This window comes from Pleurodeles waltl, chromosome 9 (genome assembly GCF_031143425.1).
Source record: "Pleurodeles waltl isolate 20211129_DDA chromosome 9, aPleWal1.hap1.20221129, whole genome shotgun sequence".
Taxonomy (NCBI): domain Eukaryota; kingdom Metazoa; phylum Chordata; class Amphibia; order Caudata; family Salamandridae; genus Pleurodeles; species Pleurodeles waltl.
The window spans coordinates 431734668-431757549 of record NC_090448.1 but is presented as its reverse complement, the minus strand read 5'-3'; the positions used below and the strand labels follow the sequence as shown (position 1 = coordinate 431757549).

At 45.2% G+C, this 22882-nt stretch overlaps 1 protein-coding gene across 1 annotated transcript in view; it reads right to left on the bottom strand.

The window, feature by feature from the left end:
* Window positions 1-22882, bottom strand: part of LOC138259478 (cytochrome P450 2C19-like) — a 564007-nt gene that overhangs the window by 119821 nt on the left and 421304 nt on the right. The window contains exon 7 of the mRNA XM_069207248.1: window positions 19544-19731. Within this exon, the coding sequence (XP_069063349.1) occupies window positions 19544-19731 (188 nt within the window). The remainder of the gene's footprint in view (window positions 1-19543; window positions 19732-22882) is intronic.

The window sequence follows — 22882 nt, the reverse complement described above, 5'->3', positions numbered from 1 at the left end:
TGCCACTGCAGCCTGAGTGAAATAACGTCCACGGTATTTCACAGCCATTTTACACTGCACTTAAGTAACTTATAAGTCACCTATATGTCTAACCTTTACCTGGTAAAGGTTAGGTGCAAAGTTACTTAGTGTGAGGGCACCCTGGCACTAGCCAAGGTGCCCCCACATTGTTCAGAGCCAATTCCCTGAACTTTGTGAGTGCGGGGACACCATTACACGCGTGCACTACATATAGGTCACTACCTATATGTAGCTTCACCATGGTAACTCCGAATATGGCCATGTAACATGTCTATGATCATGGAATTGCCCCCTCTATACCATCCTGGCATAGTTGGCACAATCCCATGATCCCAGTGGTCTGTAGCACAGACCCTGGTACTGCCAAACTGCCCTTCCTGGGGTTTCACTGCAGCTGCTGCTGCTGCCAACCCCTCAGACAGGCAGCTGCCCTCCTGGGGTCCAGCCAGGCCTGGCCCAGGATGGCAGAACAAAGAACTTCCTCTGAGAGAGGGTGTGACACCCTCTCCCTTTGGAAAATGGTGTGAAGGCAGGGGAGGAGTAGCCTCCCCCAGCCTCTGGAAATGCTTTGTTGGGCACAGATGTGCCCAATTCTGCATAAGCCAGTCTACACCGGTTCAGGGACCCCTTAGCCCCTGCTCTGGCGCGAAACTGGACAAAGGAAAGGGGAGTGACCACTCCCCTGACCTGCACCTCCCCTGGGAGGTGTCCAGAGCTCCTCCAGTGAGCTCCAGACCTCTGCCATCTTGGAAACAGAGGTGCTGCTGGCACACTGGACTGCTCTGAGTGGCCAGTGCCACCAGGTGACGTCAGAGACTCCTGCTGATAGGCTCCTTCAGGTGTTAGTAGCCTTTCCTCTCTCCTAGGTAGCCAAACCCTCTTTTCTGGCTATTTAGGGTCTCTGTCTCTGGGGAAACTTTAGATAACGAATGCATGAGCTCAGCCGAGTTCCTCTGCATCTCCCTCTTCACCTTCTGATAAGGAATCGACCGCTGACCGCGCTGGAAGCCTGCAAACCTGCAACATAGTAGCAAAGACGACTACTGCAACTCTGTAACGCTGATCCTGCCGCCTTCTCGACTGTTTTCCTGCTTGTGCATGCTGTGGGGGTAGTCTGCCTCCTCTCTGCACCAGAAGCTCCGAAGAAATCTCCCGTGGGTCGACGGAATCTTCCCCCTGCAACCGCAGGCACCAAAAAGCTGCATTTCCGGTCCCTTGGGTCTCCTCTCAGCACGACGAGCGAGGTCCCTCGAATCCAGCGACACCGTCCAAGTGACCCCCACAGTCCAGTGACTCTTCAGCCCAAGTTTGGTGGAGGTAAGTCCTTGCCTCACCTCGCTGGGCTGCATTGCTGGGAACCGCGACTTTGCAAGCTTCTCCGGCCCCTGTGCACTTCCGGCGGAAATCCTTCGTGCACTGCCAAGCCTGGGTCCACGGCACTCTAACCTGCATTGCACGACTTTCTAAGTTGGTCTCCGGCGACGTGGGACTCCTTTGTGCAACTTCGGCGAGCACCATTTCACGCATCCTCGTAGTGCCTGTTTCTGGCACTTCTCCGGGGGCTACCTGCTTCAGTGAGGGCTCTTTGTCTTGCTCGACATCCCCTCTCTCTGCAGGTCCAATTTGCGACCTCCTGGTCCCTCCTGGGCCCCAGCAGCGTCCAAAAACGCCAAACGCACGATTTGCGTGTAGCAAGGCTTGTTGGCGTCCATCCGGCAGGAAAACACTTCTGCACGATTCTCCAAGGCGTGGGGGATCCATCCTCCAAAGGGGAAGTCTCTAGCCCTTGTCGTTCCTGCAGTATTCACAGTTCTTCAGCCTAGTAAGAGCTTCTTTGCACCAACCGCTGGCATTTCTTGGGCATCTGCCCATCTCCGAGCTGCTTGTGACTTTTGGACTTGGTCCCCTTGTTCCACAGGTACCCTCAGTCAGGAATCCATCATTGTTGCATTGCTGATTTGTGTTTTCCTTGCATTTTCCCTCTAACACGACTATTTTGTCCTTAGGGGAACTTTGGTGCACTTTGCACTCACTTTTCAGGGTCTTGGGGAGGGTTATTTTTCTAACTCTCACTATTTTCTGATAGTCCCAGCGACCCTCTACAAGGTCACATAGGTTTGGGGTCCATTCGTGGTTCACATTCTACTTTTGGAGTATATGGTTTGTGTTGCCCCTATCCCTATGTTTCCCCATTGCATCCTATTGTAACTATACTTTGTTTGCACTGTTTTCTAAGACTATACTGCATATTTTTGCTATTGTGTATATATATCTTGTGTATATTTCCTATCCTCTCACTGAGGGTACACTCTAAGATACTTTGGCATATTGTCATAAAAATAAAGTACCTTTATTTTTAGTATAACTGTGTATTGTGTTTTCTTATGATATTGTGCATATGACACTAGGTGGTACTGTAGTAGCTTCACACGTCTCCTAGTTCAGCCTGAGCTGCTTTGCTAAGCTATCATTATCTATCAGCCTAAGCTGCTAGACACCCTATACACTAATAAGGGATAACTGGGCCTGGTGCAAGGTGCAAGTACCCCTTGGTACTCACTACAAGCCAGTCCAGCCTCCTACAATACCACAGTGAGATCTATTGATTTTCCCTGTTCCAATTTGTTCCATCATCCCTGCATGGGATTGCCACCCTTGCATTCACTATGCCTGACGCAGCCATGATATGGCGCAATAGTTTGCTAAGTGGCACAATGCATGCATATTGCTACTTTGTTATGTGACACAGGTGTATGTGTACCTTATCATCACACTTTCATCATAGACATGACACTAAGTTGGAAGTAAGATAGCACCAGGGGCATTACAAAATGCCCCTAAGTGTTGTGTGTGAAGGTGTGGTATAGAAAAGACAGTGTTAAGCAACAAAAAATGGCTTTAAACCACCCTGTAAATGCGGACATTGCACCAATAGAGCATTAGTACAAGTGATGCTCTAGTGGTGCAAGGGTCTTGTACATATGGCCTTATGTGTGGGTGATGTGCATTGGATTTGTGGAATGATGAATGTTGCATATGTGTTGATGAGCAGTAATGCATGAGTGACAATCAATCTGTGTAGAATGTGTATTGTGCATTGTTTGCCATCTGTCTTATTATTGTGTGTGTTATGTTGTGTCTTCTGGCTTACCGACAAGCAGGCCATTTCTATATAGTCCATCCTGGAAATGTTGATTGATGATAGAGTGCCTGAAGATGAAGTCATCATGAACCCCTCCAGGATATTTTGCTAGGACATTCATTAAGAGGCCCCAATGGTCCACAATGGCCTGCACATTTATTGAATGTGTATGCTTCCTGTTGCAGTACAGGTGTTCCGTAGCAGCAGGAGGGACAAGTTGCACATGTGTGCAGTCCATAGCATCCAAATCATGAGGAAACCCAGCAATGGCAATTGCGTATAACCCTTCTTTAATCTCCTGCTGGAGTTATTGGGTGTTGGGGATGAGGATGTGGCAGGGAGTTAGGCTGATTCTGGCATCCAGTACAGTAGGCAGGAATTGTGAAAAGGAGGCATGGGATATTCCACCTGTAATTGCGGGTGCAATTCCTTGGAGCAGTCGAATGATTGACTCCTGCTTCAGACGGTAATATCTTATGATGTCTTCTTCTCGGACACCAATAATTGTTGCCCTTTGCTGATATATGCACTCTCTCCTCCTGCGCTGGCATTCTAGTTGATGTGGTGGCGATAGTGAGTGATGCAATGGTGCTGGTGGTGCCTGGCGTCATCAATGCCATTGTCTGCGGGTTATAAGTTAGAGCAGCAGCAAGTCCATGGTGTCCTGTGGGTTGCCAGAGTGTTTTGTAAGTGTTCTATTTATATACCTGTGTATGTGCGTCATTTTAAAGACTGGTCTGACCAAGCATTAAAATGTTGACGCTTATGCAGGCTAGCGTTTTTTTTCGTGAGGCTTGTAAATATGATGCTCAAACGCTAGCGTAATTTTTTGCAAGGGAACACCTGCCTTGCATATCATTGTTGCTAAACGACAAAAGGTGAGGGGACGCAAGCCGTGTAAATGTGGCGCTAGACATGTCTAGCGCTAGCGCCACTTTGTAAATATGGAACTAGGTTTGCGCCGCCATTGCACTGAAACAAACTGGTGCAAATGCAGTGCAAAGTCCTTGTAAATCTAGGCCTCTGCTCATAGTTGGGAGATGCCTATTTAGGTGCAATGAGAGTGAAAACGCACCCCTGGCGCACCGACAGTGCACCAAAGGCAAGCCCGTCTGTACAAAACTGCCCCCGACTGTTACCAGGCACCAGAATCCCTGCTTCTTTGCCCAGCGAGGTTAGTGCCACGGCGAGATTGCGATATTCCTTCATAAAACTTTACCAAATTATTTCAGGATCATTAGCCTTGGCAATCAGGCTGTCTGCTGTACAAGCCATCTCCCACCCTCACTAGAAGGAGCAACATCTTGAATTGCCTGCAGGTTTTCCTGTTTCACTATTTTTCTGATGTTTGTGGTAATGGAGCTGGTTGGTCCTCCACTTAGGGCCTATTTACAAGTTTGGCGGTCCATGGACTGCCAAACTCACTGTAGCGGTCAGACTACCGCAACCCTAACGGTCCAACCACCGGATAACGACCCTGGCAGTCAGACAGCCAGGAGACTGCCACCTCTGCCAGGATCAGGGATCCTGATGGGTTGATGGCGGTCAAAGTCATGATCAGCCATGGCAGTGCTGAGCTCAGCACCAATGTGCTGATCACAACTTAGCTTTCCGCCAACCTTTTCATAGTGGGGTCCCTGCCATGGAAAGGCTGGCGGAAAGGCAAGCTGGGGGCCAGAGGGCCCATGCACTGCCCATGACCACTGCAGGCATTCAGAAGGTGCTGTGAACGAGGGAATTGGCCAATGCCGACCCACTGTTTCCACCAGGCTGACTGGCGGAAACGTCGTAATATGACATTTCCGCCATTCAGCCGGGTGGAAATATCGTAATACAGAAATGGTGAGGCTGCCTCCTTGACGAGCCGCCGCACCACCACTGTATTGGAGTTGCGGCGGTTGGACCACCCAACTCCTAATCAGGCCCTTAGTCTTGTTTGTCTAACAGCAAACAGACATTGCTTGGCTTTCACAAATTCTCTGATATCCAAACTGGTCTAGACAGGATGCACAGGAAGGGAACTATGGGGGAGGACACTGTTTGGTCCTCAGACTTTCCCAAGAAGAGGTACTTGGAGGTAACTAAGTCACCTAACCAGTGCACAAACACGTCCCCTTCTTCTTCCATCTGTGTTCCCAGGGTAGCCCTTAGCATGCCTGTGGCTGGTTTTTTAACAACAATGGGGTTTCCATGCAGGGCTATCCACCTTGATGATATGAAGGGAACTAGGTCTCATAGGGGACGGTTAAATAACAGCATAGATTCTCCGTGTCAGGAGATCTGGGACACTAGGATTGCTAGGTACACATGAATAGAAGTGAGGGCGCAACCCCTAATTGTACGGAAACTCATGCTGCATTCCTTATGTTTCAGAGGCAAAGAAACCATTCCGCTGGGCACAAATGAAATCTGTAGCACAATACTGCACATTCCGGGCATGCAATGGGCCACCGCCACACTGATGGACACCTACTGGCAGTGAGCAAGTTTGCTCGCACCCAGCTCATCCCTGGATAGCATGGCCTCTGCTCCCTCTTCATCAAACACACTCCAAACCCTGATTATCCCCAGAGAAAATCTGTCTGAACTGTACCAGCACCCACTGAAGACAACAATGACACTGTTGCATGAGGCTTGAAGGAAACAAACTGCTGATTATCTTGGCCAGGCTCAGTACAAGGATATTCCCAAGGAGTTTAGACTGTTCACCAATGCCCAAGTATTGGCAGGACAAAAGAGAATGCCCATTGGTTGCGAATAACCCAATGGGAAATGCTTAAAATGATGAACAGCACTAACATCAGCATTAATGTAATCAAGGAAGGACTAAGAGCTATCTGCCTCATGGTGATGCAACATTGGTGTTTGCTAGACTTGATGACCGCAATGAAGGGTGGGGTGTGCATGAAGATCGATGCATCTTTCTGCAATTTTATTCCTGGCAATGACATGGACAACAAAACTCCGACACTTGCCATTCAAGCACTGCACTAACTACAGAAAGGCATGCATGAAGAGGGAGGTGCCCCTGAGAAGGTTTGGTTCAAGAACTGATTCTCATTGCTCCCCAGTGAATGACTAGTCTGTGCACGTCAGTATTACCCATTTTCATCATGTTACTGTTTTTGTGTGGCTTCCTGCAAGTGTGGGTTTCCTGCTGTAAAAACGCAGTTGCCAAACTGGGTAGAGTACAAGTAGCTAGAGAAGTGGGTCAACAAGCTTCTGATAATGTGACGGTCATGATGTGTAGGTTTGATGGTGTAGTTGAAAATTCAACTAGAGGGGGACGGTTAATATTGGATTAATCTATGTTGATGTGGACAGTGATAAATTCATATACATGCATCAGCATTACTAGATTCCCTTCACTATATTGAATCATATTTAAGACTCCATGACAACTGTTTACATTATTTACCTAGAAAATAATGTCTTTCATGGCTTTAAGGCACCCAAAGAAATGTATAAAAACCTGCTTCAACCAGATGTACATTGAGAGACAGTCCTCACACCCCAGTTCTATAACTCTTCTCCCGGCCGTAATGTTTAATTAAATGAACTGCTCCTGTTCAGCCAGGTGCCTCTTGTCTTTTGTTTTTTAAGGAAAATTCTCATTCGAGCAACAATATCCTCTCACTCTCCAGACTTGTGCTGTTTTCATGGAAACTTGGCTGAGTTCAGCTGCTCTTCCATCTATCACATTAGGCCTTCTAGAGAACTACCAACTGGTCAAGCTGGACAGAGAATCCAGACCCCAGGGGAACAATTCTTTACAGGATATAGTTATGGTAGTACTTGACACCTTCCTAACTGACTGGGTAGAACAGGGCAATCTTTAAAATTGAGCTCTCGGTTAAAGAACATTGGAAGAGCATGATAATTTACTGCCAGTCTGAAGTTAAGAAAGAGTTTAGCCATTTGTCAGCAGATCACATTGCGCCACATATATTAACATCAAACAACTTTTTGTTGCTGGGTGATTTCAATTTTCATGGTGAAGACTTCTCAAAATTTGATGTAGCCCAACTTCTGCCATCCATGGAAGTGATTGGTCTCCAACCAAAAGTTTGTGGCAGGTCACACTTTAGACCTAATTTTCACTAACTCCCTTGCCTTTGAGAGTCAATCTACAATGTCTCTCACTGGGTCTGACCATCACCTCATTAAGTTCTAGATCCTTAAGGCATATGAGACTGAGAAGACTAGAAGAGCTTGTAGCAGAGCCAGGAGACAATGGAAACTAGTCTCACCTGCCTCTTTCTCGAAGGCTTTCCTACACTTGGAGATTGTTCAGAGCAGTGACATGAACTCAGCTTTGGCTGACTATGATAGCTCTCTCTCCCTGGTGTTTGAGAAGATCGCCCCTCTTAAACAGCCATCAGCTATCCTTAGCATAAGGCACGCTCCTTGGTACTCTGCTGAATTAAGAACTGAGAAAGCCTTGTGCAAATGTCTTGAAAGAAAATAGCGTCAGACTAAAACCTCTTCTTACATGGAAGTATACAGATCAATGCTTAATAGCTACCACAAAAAAATCAAAGCACCACTTAAAAATCACATAACTAATAAGATTGAAGAAGCCGGTAACTCGGCTGAAGAACTCTCTAGAGCACTCAATAAATGTTTTAAACCGTTTCCTTGCATTTGTGCCATCCTGGCATCTAAAGACATATTTGATGCTCTTGCACAATTCTTTGAGTAGAAAATTAATACAATCTGTAAGAATGTCCCTATTATCCCCAGGCAGCTAAATAAGCTAGTCAAGTGCACCTTGCTGCCTCCTAAGGTCACCTCCTGCTTGGAGAGGTTTGAACCCTGAACTTTGGAGCAAGTTTAGGAGCTGTAAGAACAAGCCAAATCTGGCTCCCCATTTAACTTGTGCCCTCTCTGCATTATTGCTAGTCTATCCAATCTGACTGCACCTCCAATGATGTCCCTTATTAACTCCTCCTCAGGCTTGGTCAAAATTCCAGAGGCTTGGAAAGCTGCACAGATCTCTCCCATTCTAAAGAAACTGAAGGCCGATCAAGGAACTCTCTCTAACTACTGCCCCATATTGCTGTTTCCTCTTTTAGAAAAAATCCTGGAAAGTATTACAAATAATCAGCTAACCACATTTATGAAGGAACATGAGATCCTTCATCCTTCACAATCTGAATTCAGAGCATTTCACAGAACTGATACTGCACTGGTTGTATTTATGGATACCATCAGACGTGTCCCTTGATAATGCCATTTAAGCTATGCCGGTGCTGTTGGATTTGTCAGTAGCTTTCAACACCACCTCTTATGCTCTACTAATTTGCAGGCTTTATGATATAGGCATCTATGGTAAAGTGCCACAATGGTTTATTGATTTCCTAGAAAACTGGACACAGACGATCTTTTTGGACTATTAAGCTGTGTACAATGCATGTCAATAGAGGGGTTCCTCACTGCCCTTTCATGAGTTCCACTTTATTCAACATCTATGTGGCAGTCTTTGTGCAAATTGTCAAAGCATGCTGATGATACTCAATTAGTCATCTCTTTGGGACATATGATCTGGACAGGGGGAAATCTCGATTTATAGACTGTATAAGGAAAAATAGCTGTCTGGATGACAAATAACTGTCTACAATTGAATGGTGATAAAACAGAGATATTGTTGTTTGGAAAGGCACAGCAATTCTGGTCCCCTGATTGGTGGCCTCCTGAACTGGGTCTGGGCCTACTTTTAGGTCGACAGTTAAAACTCTTGGTATTAAATTAGACAGACCCTGACTATGAGAGACCATGTTTTAACTATTTGTGTTGCATGCTTTGCTACTATGCGCTTCTGCCATCCTCTAGGAAAACCTTAGTTCAAGCCTTAATTACGAGCTGCTTGGACTACGGAAAAGCCTTACTTGTAGCTGCCAATGATAAGCTGTTGTACAAGCCTCAGGTTGTCTAGAACACAGCTGCCCAACTGGTGTGCAACCTCCATCTAGGCTTTCCTTTGGCCCCCAGTCTAAGCGCCTTGCATTGGCAGAAAGTCAGAAAACATGCTGTTTTTAAGTTATGCTGTCTCAAGTCTCAAGTAGCTAGCTGGTAAATGCCCAATCTATCTGCACAGAAAGCTTAACCATCACTGCTTCATCAGACAGCTTAGATCTAAGTACAAGGTCTTAATATTGATTCCTCTAATTTGCACCCTGAGACTTGGTACATGACCTTTTTGTACCTTCCCCCTTTCGATTGGAACAAACTCCCCTTGCAGGTCCACTCTTGCACTGAGCTGGGCAAACTTGAAAGGCTCCTCAAGACGTGGCTGTTTTAGTAAACTGTTGGCCTTGAGTTAGTGAAATGGCAAGATACACCTTCGGGTGTGATTCGCAGGGCTATAACACGTGCTAGAAATAATAATAATAATAATAAGAATGTTCATTGATAATAATTGGTTGTTGATGCTTATTATTGTGGTTTTGTTTCTTTTGGATTTTAAATAAGCTGCAAGGGTTTTCAAAGCTCTATTAAGATGTTATCAATATTTCATGGCCTTTATTGCTGACTATCTTGTTGCATTCATGTTTCAGATTTGTTTAGCTTGGCTAGGTGTGTCCTGCCTTTGGAGTGCCAGTATCTCTGTTCTGTTTCTTTTATATCTTCGGGAAATTTATCTAAATGTGAATAGGTCTCACCATTCTTCTTTGCCCTGTGGCTTATCATTAGACCTCTTGTATAGCATTTTAGAGTGGCCCCGATTATTGTAGAGAAGAGGACCAACTTTATATTATTTTTACTGATAAACAATTCTGTTTTAGTTTTCATTTCCAAGATGATGGCCTTTTTATACACCAATTCTGGGTTTATACACCATTATCTCTTACCTGGATTGCTCAGTAAATGGACATGGTGAAACAATCTTTATCTGAGATTTTCATGGGTTCTATTGATGTCTCCTGTATGGAATTTAGTAGATTGGGGCCAACCAGAAGATAATCAATATGTAACTAACTGTGACGTAGTGCTGAAAAAAAGGTACATTTCATACCTGTAGGATTGTGAGGCCTCCAGGCATTGCTAAGTTTATGTGTAGAACAGATATTTTTTCTTTGTTTGAATTACCCGCAAGGTATGAGTTTGGAACTGGATTGTGTGTCAAGAGTGCTTCCCATTGGAAGGTTAAAGTCTCCACCTACAATGACAGCTGCGTTTTGAGGCAGTAGTGCCTTGTTTCTGTTAAGCGATTGCCAACATTGTGAGGAGTTGGCATTCACAACATAAATGTTTATTGCAAAATGATCTTTGGAACTATCTTTAAGTCTTGTAAGGACCATCTCTCAGAAACATTGAGTTGTTGGTTGACTGGAGTATGAGCCCTTGTCAAGCAGCAACCACAATCCTTGTCAAGGTGAGACACAAGCCAATTCTAAATTAACCTATGCTCAACCATATGGTAGCTTGTCACAGAGCAGTCGGCTTTACTTAGAGGCCATGTGTAAGGTATTTATGCAACAATTCAAACAGTAACACAGTAAAAACACCACACAAAAAGGAACCCACACCAAGTTAGAAAAATAGAACTTTCTTTAAACAATAAAACTGACCAAAACAACAAAAATCTAATCAGTAGCGCCGGAGATATGCAGTTTTGATGATTTTAGTGAAAATAGCACTAAATATCACAAAGCCTTAACTGTGGATATCTGGTTGTGCCTGACTGGGTAAAAGTCACAAGTTCTGACTGATCGAGATGGAGCATGGGATGGCTACAGGGACCTAGTTAGGCCCTCTGAGTACACTACAATAAACCCTTGGTTTCAGAGCAATGCTGGGATCCTTGTCGATGTGCATTGTGCAGCTAAAGTGATGTGTTGGTTCTGAGATACTGCAAGGCTGCGAGGCGAAGTCTCCATCATCGTCAGAGGTGCCGTCAGTGGGGCTTGTGGTGCGAAGTCCAGCATAAAGGATGTGATGAGCAGTCAGGGTGATGCATGTGGAGTCCGGCACCATCATGGAGGCTGGCGTCGATGAGGGATGATAAGGCCAGCGTCAAGGATGCGTCACACAATGATGACAGAGGTGATGCTGGCTGAGGCAGCGATGCAGGTCTTTTCAATTGGTCAAATCCATGCAGCAGCAGGGATGCCTCATTTCTGCTATCAGTTACACCACACAGCAGCAGTGAGATTTTATTAAAATGTCCTGTGCTTTCTAAAAATCTGCATTGTATCACCAAATGCTTATCAAGGTTTTTTACCTTAATAACACATTCCAGGCAAGAGGTTCATTGCTATAGGCCATTCCTAAGATAATGATTACTAATGTCATTGAAGGAGTATCTCACTCCTGACAACATCACTATGTTGTGTTTTTGTGACATTAACATTAAAGTCATGGTTAGATCATACTGCAGCTATTTTACTGCATGTTCACTTTTGGCTTTTAAAACTGGTTTTAAACCACACTTTCTTGAGGAAAGGGTCTCTCTTCCCCCATTTCTCATAATTTATTGGGTTCTCACCATAGCTCCACGTATATTATGAGGACTCTCATGTCTCCCGTGGAGAAGATGGGTGGGAATCCAGAATCAAAGGGTGAACTCTCTATAGGCTTTTACCTTCCTATTTTACTGTCCACACCGCCCTACACAATATCCTACCCAAGCTATACTTCCCCCTTATCTTAGATACAACTCAAGGCACACACTATTTCTGCACACCAGTGATTGTCCACCCCATTTCATTCTGCAGCATTGCAATGCAGCTGGTAGAAACTGCATTCTCCTATGGATTGGTAATTCTACTCGAGGATCACAATGGGTCAAAGATATGCTCCTTATGTCAAAGAGGCCAGTGTGACTCCTCAAAAAATGGTATTACATATTTTCTTCTCATATAAAAACACTCCAATCCTTATTGAGAAATGACAAATGTCATTTAACTTGTTTCCTTAACCCCCTTGTAAAAAATAAGATACTAGACTACTGCGCAGAATTCAATAGCCTTTCTCCAAGACTCCAAAATTGGAAATAGTGAGGTCTTGGCTTCAACGACAGACGAGGAAAAGTAACATAACTATCTAAGATGCTTTGAGTAAAAAAAATAGGGTGGTTAAATTACTTTCCATGCTTTCCCGGTTATCTATTGTCTATTCAGAGAATGATGAGGAAGGGAGATTGTTAGACCTGGCATCCTTGGTGTGTTTTCCCCCTACCTTTTTGCCTTCAGGCCTCCTGTTTGTGCTGACTTTTTTGCTGGCCTTAGGACTCCACACACATTACCATTGCTAATCAGTGCTAAAGTGCTTGTGCTCTCTCCTTAAAATATGTTAGATTGGCTTATACCAAACTGTCATGTTTAATTTACTTGCACTTCCCTAGTAAAGTGACTCTAACTGTGCCCAGGGGATGTAATTTAAATGCTACTAGTGGTCCTGCAGCACTGATTGTGCCACAAACTTAAGTAGCCCTTTAAACATGTCAAAATCCTGCCATTGCAGCCTATGCATTTGCAGTTTTAAACTGTCATTTTGATCTGGCAACATAAACCTTTTTTCCAGGCTCAAATCTTCCTTTTTAATGGTATTTAAGGTACCCCTACAGTTAGGCCATGGACAGCCCCAAAAGCAGGGTGCAGTGTATTTAGAAAGTTAGATATGTACTTTTAAGTTTTACATGTCCTGGTAGTGAAACACTCTTAAATTTGTATTTTACTACTACAAGGCCTACCTCTCCTATGGAAGGGTAGGTCTCTTTCAAGTTAATTAAGTTAATGGACACAGCTTAGTTGGTCAACCTGTCAAAAAAACATAAGACCTATCCACACCCCAGCCCTTTGTCTCAGCTTTGGGATCAAGTTCACACCCCATCAATGTGGCTACATGGCTCTTGGGTGACAGTTGGAAGCTTATGTAAATGGGCTCCTAGAAGCTTTAGACAGGTAACAGGCAACTTTTTACTTTTGTTCTAAAATATTCATTAGAAATTCGACTTTACCAAAACATTGAGTTTGTAATAAATATTTTTTTAAAGTCCAGAAATAAACTCTGCAGCAGTTTCCTAAGGGACACTAGGTAATATTACATTTAATATTGTATCTAGTGCTTTCCCATGGAACAGCTAACCCCGCTACAATGAAAACAGCCTTTTGGGCTTCTTCATTGTAAGGACATGTTTGACATTAAACCTTTACATCTCTTGTTCTTAAGTATCATGCACCCTGCCTTAATGGGCATAAAGGCCAACTTAAGGGTGACATTGCTATTTAAAACGAGGGTTTAGGCCTGTCAAAAGGGGTATTTTGACAGGTCGAATTTGCAGATAAAACCTGCTCCACTGTGCTACACATGGTAGGCCTACAGTCATGCTCACCTTGTCAATGCAGTGGGTAAAAGAACCAGTGCAGCAGCCTACTCGTGACATTTAACCTACAGGTTCTGGGTACTTTTTAGGTACTAAATTCTAGGGACTTATAGGCAAGTTAACTTTGCAAATTAAACATATGGAGATTTCATCATGCTGAAAAGGGGAGTACTGGCACTTTATCACTGGTTAGCAGGAATGAGGTGCGCAGCGTTGTAATGCCAGTAAAAGGCTCCAAGGCACTCTGGGGATATTTCCAGCAGTCAACATATAGGTCTAAAATATATTGTAAAAGTGTGTTTGCTGACATAGTGCATCACAATAGGTCTGATGTTCTTGCACTCAAATGTAGCAAACGTGAGAACACTAGGGACAGTTTTACTAGCTGGAAACTTTGGCCAGTAAAATTAAGCGTGGATCAGGCACTGGCTGCTGGCTCAAGCACAGCCTGGCCCCATCATTACTACCTCCTATTACACCGTAGGTGCTTGGAAGACTCTCTCCTGCCTGACACTAGCCTCCCCTGCCCTAGATACCCTCATAGATCCACCTTTCTGCCACCTAGTGTTCTCCTCCTCCCATTTGCTACCTGCCAGAAAAATGGCCATTGTTCAACACAGAATGGGGCACATATAGAAGGTACTCAGGAAAACTGGGTCAGCATGATATTCCATATTCCTACTAGAATAACCTCTAATTGGGTGGTATAAATTAGTGATTGACAGGACAGCCAGAACTAGTCATCCTAGCCAAGGTAACCATAGCCCTTCTGCACCACCAACCCATAATCATGCTGACTTCAGGTGCAGTTATCATGAATGACCTTTAGGAAGAATCTTGAAATTTCCTGATCACTGAGAATAAACTATGTTGTATTTCTCAATATAGTAATGTGATTATAGGAGTGCCTCTTTGTGTATTGTCACCCCTCACTTTTTTCCTGAAATGCTGATGGTTATGACACTATTAGCGCACTGGTCAGTGCATTGCTCTGCCTCCCGTGCATTGCCCTGCCTCCCGTGGCTCCACCTGGTAAGTAGAGCGGCCCTTCACCCCTCGCTCCTCTGAACTTCTGACTCCTGTCAGGAGTTCAAGGCCCTTCTCCACCCACAGGCTTCTGCCTTTGCCTCATCCCTGGTGTCTAGTGGCAGAGCTCTGCTTTCCCACTAGGCTGCCCTCTGCCTCTCTCCTCCTTTTTTCTGCTTGCCCTCTGTGCTGCTGCACTTCTGTGTCTGTCCCTGCTGTGCTCCGTTTGCCCTCTGCCTCTCTCCTCCTGTTTTCTGCTGCATCCAGTCTGCTTCAGTTCTGTGTCTGTCACTTGTTATGCTCTTTTTGGCCCTCTTCCTCTTTCCTCCCATTTTCTACATTGCCCTCCATTCTGCTTTCATCTCTGTCTGTCCCTTTTTGTGCTCCTTGTCTTCGTGCTCACTCTTTCCCATTTTTCTCTCTCTCTGCTCTCTCTCTCTCGCTCTCTCTCTCTCCCCCGCCACTGCTGCCCCTTTGGCCCGGCCCCTTTCTCTCTCTCTCTCGTGCGCTACACTCCCGCCGCTGCTGCCCTGCCCCTTTTTTCATGCTGTTTTCTCCCCACCTCCCAGCTATCCTCTCTCCCCCACCTCCCTACTTAATGGCTGCCGCCGCACAGCCGTGCTGCTGGCGCACCACAGGCAAGCCAATCTGCGCCTGGACCAGCCCAGCGCCAGAACCCCTGGCTCTCGTCCAACCCACCCCTGCCACGCACATCTTCACTACGCAACGCCACCCTCCGTGCCCTCAACGCCGGCCGATCTCCTGCCTGCCTTCAAGCCTCCCCACTGACCACCCGCGGACCCTGCTCCTGCCGGAACTGCACCTTCACCAACCTCCATGCCAATGACTCACCCACCAAGGCAGGATGCAACCATCTTAGATGTATCCTCCTCAACACCCGCTCCGTCCACAAGCACACAGTAGAGCTATTGAATCTACTCGACTCAGCCTCCCCAGACGTCGCCTTCCTGACCGAGACCTGGATGAACCCCTCATCAGCACCTGACATCGCCATAGCCATACTGGAAGGCTAAAGATCACCTGCAGGGACCACCCCAACAAACCAGGAGGAGGCATCGCCATCATCCACAAGAACACCCTCAGGATCACGACCAGCACCGAAGACAGCCTTAGCACCGCCTCTCGGGTGCGTTCAACACCGCCTACCACCACAACCTACGTTCACGCCTCAGCAATGCAGGAATCCGTGACAGAGCCCTGGGCTAGGTCACCTCCTTTCTCACCGGCAGAACCCAGAGAGACCACCTCCCCCAATTCTGCTCGGAGGCCACCAAAATGATCTGCAGCACACCCCAGGGTTCGTCCCTCAGCCCGACCCTCTTCAACGTCCACATGGCCCTGCTTGCTAACACCGCCCGATCATACAACCTCAACATAATCTCAAATGCCGACGACACCCAGCTGATCCTCTCCATCACCAAGGACTCCGCCAAGACCAACCACCACGAAGGAATGAAGGCCATCACTGAATGGATGAAAGACAGCTGCCTCAAACTCAATTCCGACAAGACAAAAGTACTCATCTTTGGCTACACTCCCTCCACATGGGATGACTCCTGGTGGCCTGCCTCTCTTGGAGCCACTCAGACTGCCACCGACCATGCACACAACCTAGGATTCAACTTGGAATCCTCATTATCCATGAGCAAGTCAACGCGATCTCCTCCTGCTTCAACACCATCCGCATGCTCCGAAAGATCTACAAATGGATCCCCATCAAAACCAGAAGAACAGTCCCCAAGGCCTCGTAAGCAGAAACTGAACTACGGCAGTGCCCTCTACGCAGGAACCATGGCCAAACTCCAAAAGAGGCTGCAATGCATCCAGAACGCCTCTGCACGCCTCATCCTGGACATCCCCCACCACTGCCACATCACAGGCCATCTGAGAGACCTGCACTAGCTTCCAGTCAACAAGAGAATCACCTTCAAACTCCTTACCCACGCTCACAAAGAACTGCACAACACCGGACCAGAATACTTCAACAGACGGCTCTCCTTCTACACCCCGACCCAGCATCTCCACTCTGCCGACCTCGCCCTCGTAGCACACGTCCATAGAACTACAACCGACAGCAGATCATTCTCGTACCTCGCCGCCATGACGTGGAACACTCTTCCCACCCACCTGCGTCCGACCATACACCTCCTTAACTTCAGGAAACTTCTCAAAGCCTGGCTGTTCGAGCAGTAGCAGCACCACCCCTACTAACCCCCCCTCCACCTCAATGCCTTGAGACCCTCACGGGTGAGTAGTGCGCTTTACAAATTTCTGATTGATGGACTAGAGGCTGCTGTCCAGGTCCTAGTGCTAGTTCTCTGTCCCAAAACCTATTTGTTTGACTTGGTAATTCTCAAATTGGTAAATACTTTACCCCCTTAAAAGTCCCTAGTATATGGTACCTGGAAACCCAGGGCATAGGTGGTAAATGGGTCCCCAGGGCTGTAGCACGAGTTTGTGCCAACCCTGAGCGACCCAACAGTGCAAACTACTTGAATTCAAGTGTGCCCTCACCATGTGTGGCACAGTCTAATGCGCTGCCTTTCGTATATGTCCGACACCCATAAGGACACCCCTAAGGAAAGCCTCTTAAAGCCAGCAGGCATGGTGCATTATATATTTAAGGTGTAGTAATGTATGCCAGAACTTATGTCTCTACAGTGTCTTTTCCATTAAAGTACACTATAAGTGATAGCCGGTCCATAGGATAACATTGGACTTGCACCCAGGAAGACCAGGGTCACTAGTTTCATTATGCTACTGCCTAGGCCTGATGAATTTGGTGTCAAACAACGTGCGTTCTCTCCTGTGACACAAATCTGGTGTTGAGAGACTTCTGGCATGTACCCAGGTGACACCTTTGGGGTTACCCATCTGGTTGCCCCAAATTCTTTGTGCTCTGATTGGTTAGCCTGTGCTTTCCTGCCCCTGCTGCCACTAAGACAGGAGTCTGACCGCCACCTTCCAGGTAGTGTGAACACTCCCAGGAATCAGAAACAAAGGCTGAGGCAGGAATGAAGTCACATCATCTGTCTCCCAGCCGGGCTAGTGAATGAACACTTCTGGGAGGTGAGCTTTAAAGGGTACAATGCCCCTGAAATGCATTTGTGCGTCCCCAGAGGAGGGCACAGCTCTCCCCCATCACAGGCATGTCTGCTTGTGGATAGATGAGGCAAAACGTTAAGCAAGGTAGTGCGCACCCCCACTAAGAAGGCTTACCACACCTCTAGAGTGAGCAGCCCTGTCTGTACAGTAAAGTTTGATTTCTGTCATGTTAGGAGTGGTCGAATTGAGGGTTATGGAAAGTAAAAGGTGATCCATTCCACTGGATGTGGTCACCTCAGGGGTGGATTAGCTGAAGTGCCTATGTGACTATTGGCCGTTAATCTCCACCCTCTAACTCCCCTAAATCTAGGACTTTACGGACCCCCCCTGACACCAGAACCTCAGATCTGAACAACTGACTTCAAGGAAGGAACAAGAAGAGGCCTGTGTCGCTGATAATAGGACTTTCCCCACTGCAACAAAGCCAAAGAGGGATATTCTCTTCCTGGGGCAACAGACCTGGAACTGTGTACCCACGTCCTTAACTCAAACTCAGCACTTCTGAACAGAGGGACCCCTGTGGATACCAGAAGCACCCTCAGTCTCCCCTGGACTAGTGGAAATAGTCCCCTGCAAACTGCAGGTAAAACCTCTTGCAGGATATGAAGATTCACTGGTCATCGTGCCCTCCATGAGATCACCCAAATCTAGGTGGTCCAGTGGCTTCTGAGAGTTTTAGAGCCATCTGCCACAAACATTCAGCCCACTACAACACTCCCCTGAATCCTGTGAAGTTCTCAGAGCTTTCCATTGTGCCAAGGCTTGTTGGTCACCAATACGGTAACCGACCCCCACACTTGGCACTGAATCTACAAGGCACACCCTGCAACTTGCATCCGACTGTGATACCTCAACCCCTGCTGTGTTTTTTCATCTACCTTCTTGCAGCATTGTGTAAGTGGTAAAATCAGCACCAGCGCAGCTCCCGTTCAGCACCACAGACAGCCAGGACAACTCAGCACACTGACTCCATAGGCTAGGTAAAATTGAACTGATTGTCATGGCCTGGTCCTAAGGCCCACACCACCTTATCCCTATAAGGGTTTAATGTAACTTGACCTCAAAGTGGCCAATTGTCACTAGTAGCTTTTCTTATTGACCGCAATGTTGTTCTCCATGTACATTTTCGCATTGATTTAATATTGCTTCTAAAATCTGTAATTGTGGTTGTACTGATGCTAATGCACTTGTTTTTGTGTCTAAATAAAGATACAAATCAGTTCTATTTTTATAAATTGGTGTTAGATTTTTCTAGTTGTGTCAATTACTTATCGTCTATGAGGATGCACTGAAATGCTTAGCACATCTTCCTCTAGTGAAGCCTGACAGCGCTTTTCCACAATATCAGGACTGAGCCAAGGATTTATTAGTGTGAATCTAAGTATAATCTTTAGAGTATTCTGAGAGTTTTACAAGGTGAGGACTAAACCCCACACCACATAATACTCCACTTTCCTTCAGTGATTAAAGATAGATATGTGAGAAATGTAAACCTTGCCTATATCGAATGTTCATTAACTGGCATTTCTCCCTGCATCATGTTTGCTAATAGGATTTACCGGAAACGGCAGACGTGGGTAGTCAAATATTTGGATTTTTTACAGATGTCCTATTACACCACACGTCTAAAAAATCCCTCAAGCCCCTTTCTTTAAAAGCGTTCCCCAAGTTGTGAATCAGGACACCAAGTGACATGTTTGATGCTCACTCAACATGTAGCTTTAATAGACAACGCTTAATACAGCAGATATCGGCCAACGACTATTAAATTAAGACAAGCAAATTTTTCACCCAGGTCAGGAGAAGGCAGAGCTTGCTCTGTGCTTTCATCAATTTATCTGATTTGACAAAAGAACAGCTTTCAAAATACAATCATAAGATACTGCTATGTTATATTTTACCTTTGGAATGGTGTAGCCCCTAAATGTTGTGTCACGTGTCACAGAATGTGGTAAATTCAATGGGATGATATCAATAAAGCGCTGGATCTCATGGATTACAGCTTCAGTGTAAGGCATTTTGTTTCGGTCCTCCATACAAGGTAGGCGACTTTCACCAATCACATGTTCAATTTCCTGGTGAACCGTTTCTGTTTGGGAAAAATATCAGTTGGTAAATGTCAAAATGTGTGTTTTGTTCAATTATTCTTACTCTAGAAGTGACAAATGGCGGACATCTTTTTACAGTAACAAGCCTATTGGGATGTTAATCAGAAACTGTGTCCAGATGGTGGCCCGTTTATATATGCATAAATACCGAATAACTAAGTACTGACCAATTCGCCAACAAGAGCTTTTTAACTAAATTAACAGCCTTTAATGTAAATCAAGTATTCGATGCATTGGGGCCAGATGTACAAAATCTTTTACTGGTCACAAACGGCCCACTGGGCTGTTTGTGACCAGTAAAATGCCTTTTGGTATGTACCATCCCCATTTTGCAAGTCGGTAACCTATTACCAACTCGCAAAATGGGTGTGAGACTCGCTGTTAGGAAGGGGTGTCCCTTCCTAACAGCAAATCGCAGGGGGATGTAAGAATCTTTTGCAACCAGGAATACAGTCGCAAAACAATTGCACTTACCACCAACTCAAGTGTTGGTGGTAACCCATTCGCAAACTGTAAGGGGTCCCCAAGGGACCCCTTCCCCTTTGCGAATCAGGATGCAAACATTTTTTAAGAGCAGGCAGTGGCCCAATTGGCCACTGCCTACTCCTAAAAGATGAAAATAAACTTTTCAGTTTTTCTTTTGCAATGCATCCCATTTTCCTTGAAGGAAAACGGGCTGCAGTACAAAAAAACATTGCTTTATTTAAAAAGCATTAACAGACATGGTGGCCTGCTGACCGCAGCCGGCCACCATTCCTGTGATTGTAGCCTTGCACAGTGGGTGGCAAATTGCCACCTGCCTGTCTGAATGTTGATGAGGCAGGTCCCATTGCGACCCACTGCGAATTGCTAACAGTGTTGAAGACACTGTTGTGCATTTGGTATTGCGACTCGCAAATTTACAAATCACAAAAATTCACAAATTGCAAGTCACAATTCAAATGGTCGTACATCTGGCCCAATGTCTATATAACTAATCTCCACCAAACTTGTGGGGAGGACACCACTGTCATATTAGTGGCATACCCCAAGCATATTATTATGTTTCTGCCATGCTGACCGGTGGGAACATTGTATTACATGTTTCATTCGGGCTGACCAGCGGGAACAGTGCTACGATATTGGTCTCAGCTCCCTTAAGAGAGCTGAGGCCAATACCGTAGCACACTGGCACCACAGTGCGCATTCTGATGGCGCTGTGCAGGGAGGCCACTGCACTGATCATGCCATGGGCATTGGTAGTGCAAGGGCCCACTCTGTGGCCCCCAGCACTGGCTTTCTGCCAGCCTTTCCATGACGAGGTGATTGCCATGGAAAGGCTGGCAGAAAGCTGAGTTGTGATCAGCTCAGACTACCGTCAGCCGGTCAGGAACGGTGTTCCTGGCAGTGAAGGCAGACCCCTGACAGGTCCACCCGCCGGGGCTGTAATGTGACGGTTGGACTGCCTGGAGTGCCTGGAGCACTTGGACCATCACCACCACACTTGTAATGAGGCCCTTAGTCTCAAGAACTCCAGTTTTTGCACTTATCTTTGTACATATTTATTACATCTGTGGGCCATGACAAACTAGACAATGAGAAGATTAAAGGCAGTGTGTTCCCTGTTTATTATCAATATACTACATTCACCATACTAACATCCAAATTAAATAAACTATCCACATAATTGTTAGTACCCTTGCATTGATGAGTCTCAATTGTCTGTAAAGTCGAATTATCATATGACTATAAGTGGTACCAGCTCATATATGAACCGATTAGATTGGCTGCATCCTTCTTTTTTTGCCACTTCAAGCTATTAAGGATAATGTGCTTGTGCATTATCCAGTTAAGAGCCCAAACAACTTGAAGGGTCTTTCCTATAAACCTGCGACTTTTCCAATACATTTTGTGACTGTGATTGGCTTGAATTATATAACAACATAGACATTTGCATTTTTCAACAAACCTTAGTTGTTTGATACATTTAAAAATTAGGCTGCATGTCTTATAGTATTGAGAATACCCAGCACCCTAAAGAAAGGCAAACAATATAGATTAAAACAGATTTTAACTGTAAGGCAAATGTATTGCGGGCTGCTTGCCCAAACATATAATACCCGACTCTCATGTTTTCTACAAGATTTTAAAATAAATTAACCAATTTCAAACTTATAGAAATAGAACCTCAACCAGGAAACAAACTCTTAGATGATGCACCCTCTATGCAGTGTTAATTTTTTTCCCAGGTGAAAACACCATCAGATGTGGATCAATGGCTATACTAGCAGAATATCTTAGTTGGCAATATGGACAACTGTCTGTTGTAGTCAATATTGTCTTGAACGAGTGCTTAGGAAGACTTGAAAAGTCGGGCTACGTGATCAGTTTTCTCTCCCTCATTCTAATACAATTATAATTGATCTGAATTTACAAGACATTCTGAGTGCCTGTAAAAGACGTGCCTCCTTCCCAATCAATAATTTGTTTGGTGTGGGGAAATGCCAACAGCAATATTCAGTTAAGTTTCACGTTGAGTCATGATAACTAACATGAAGATTGTTAAGGTACTAAAGATTATCACAGTTACTGAGTGTTGACCCACTCTAAGTAATTTAATCAATTACTACCATGGAGTCTTACTTTAATGGATCCTCCAATTGCGAACATCTAGTTCCCATTAATAAGATGATAACAGAAAATGCTACATGTCTTGAAACGAACTCGATTTAGCCAAATGAAATCTAAAAAACATTGTCCTAAATAATACATATTTAAATGAATAGTTGGCAAACAAGTTAAACCTAATTAAACCAAAGGCAAAGGAAATTATATTTCTGATGTTGAGTTTGTTTAGTTGCGCAGAAAGGCTTATAGAAATGCTATATAAGAGAAGAGAACAGAGTGGGAAATGAAAAAAGGTCCAACATCCTCTAATATGCTGTTTCTTTTGGGGAGGCTAGTGTACAGTTCCTCACGTAAACCTTTATGTAACCCTTTGGTTATGATGTCCATTTTGCAAGCTTGATTAGAAATCATCATTTTAGCCCTCATATATGATGGAACAACGCATGCTGGAACCACGCATGTCTGAACAACAAGTTAGGAATAACGACTGCGTGGTTACCACAAATGCCCTAACCACAAATGCCT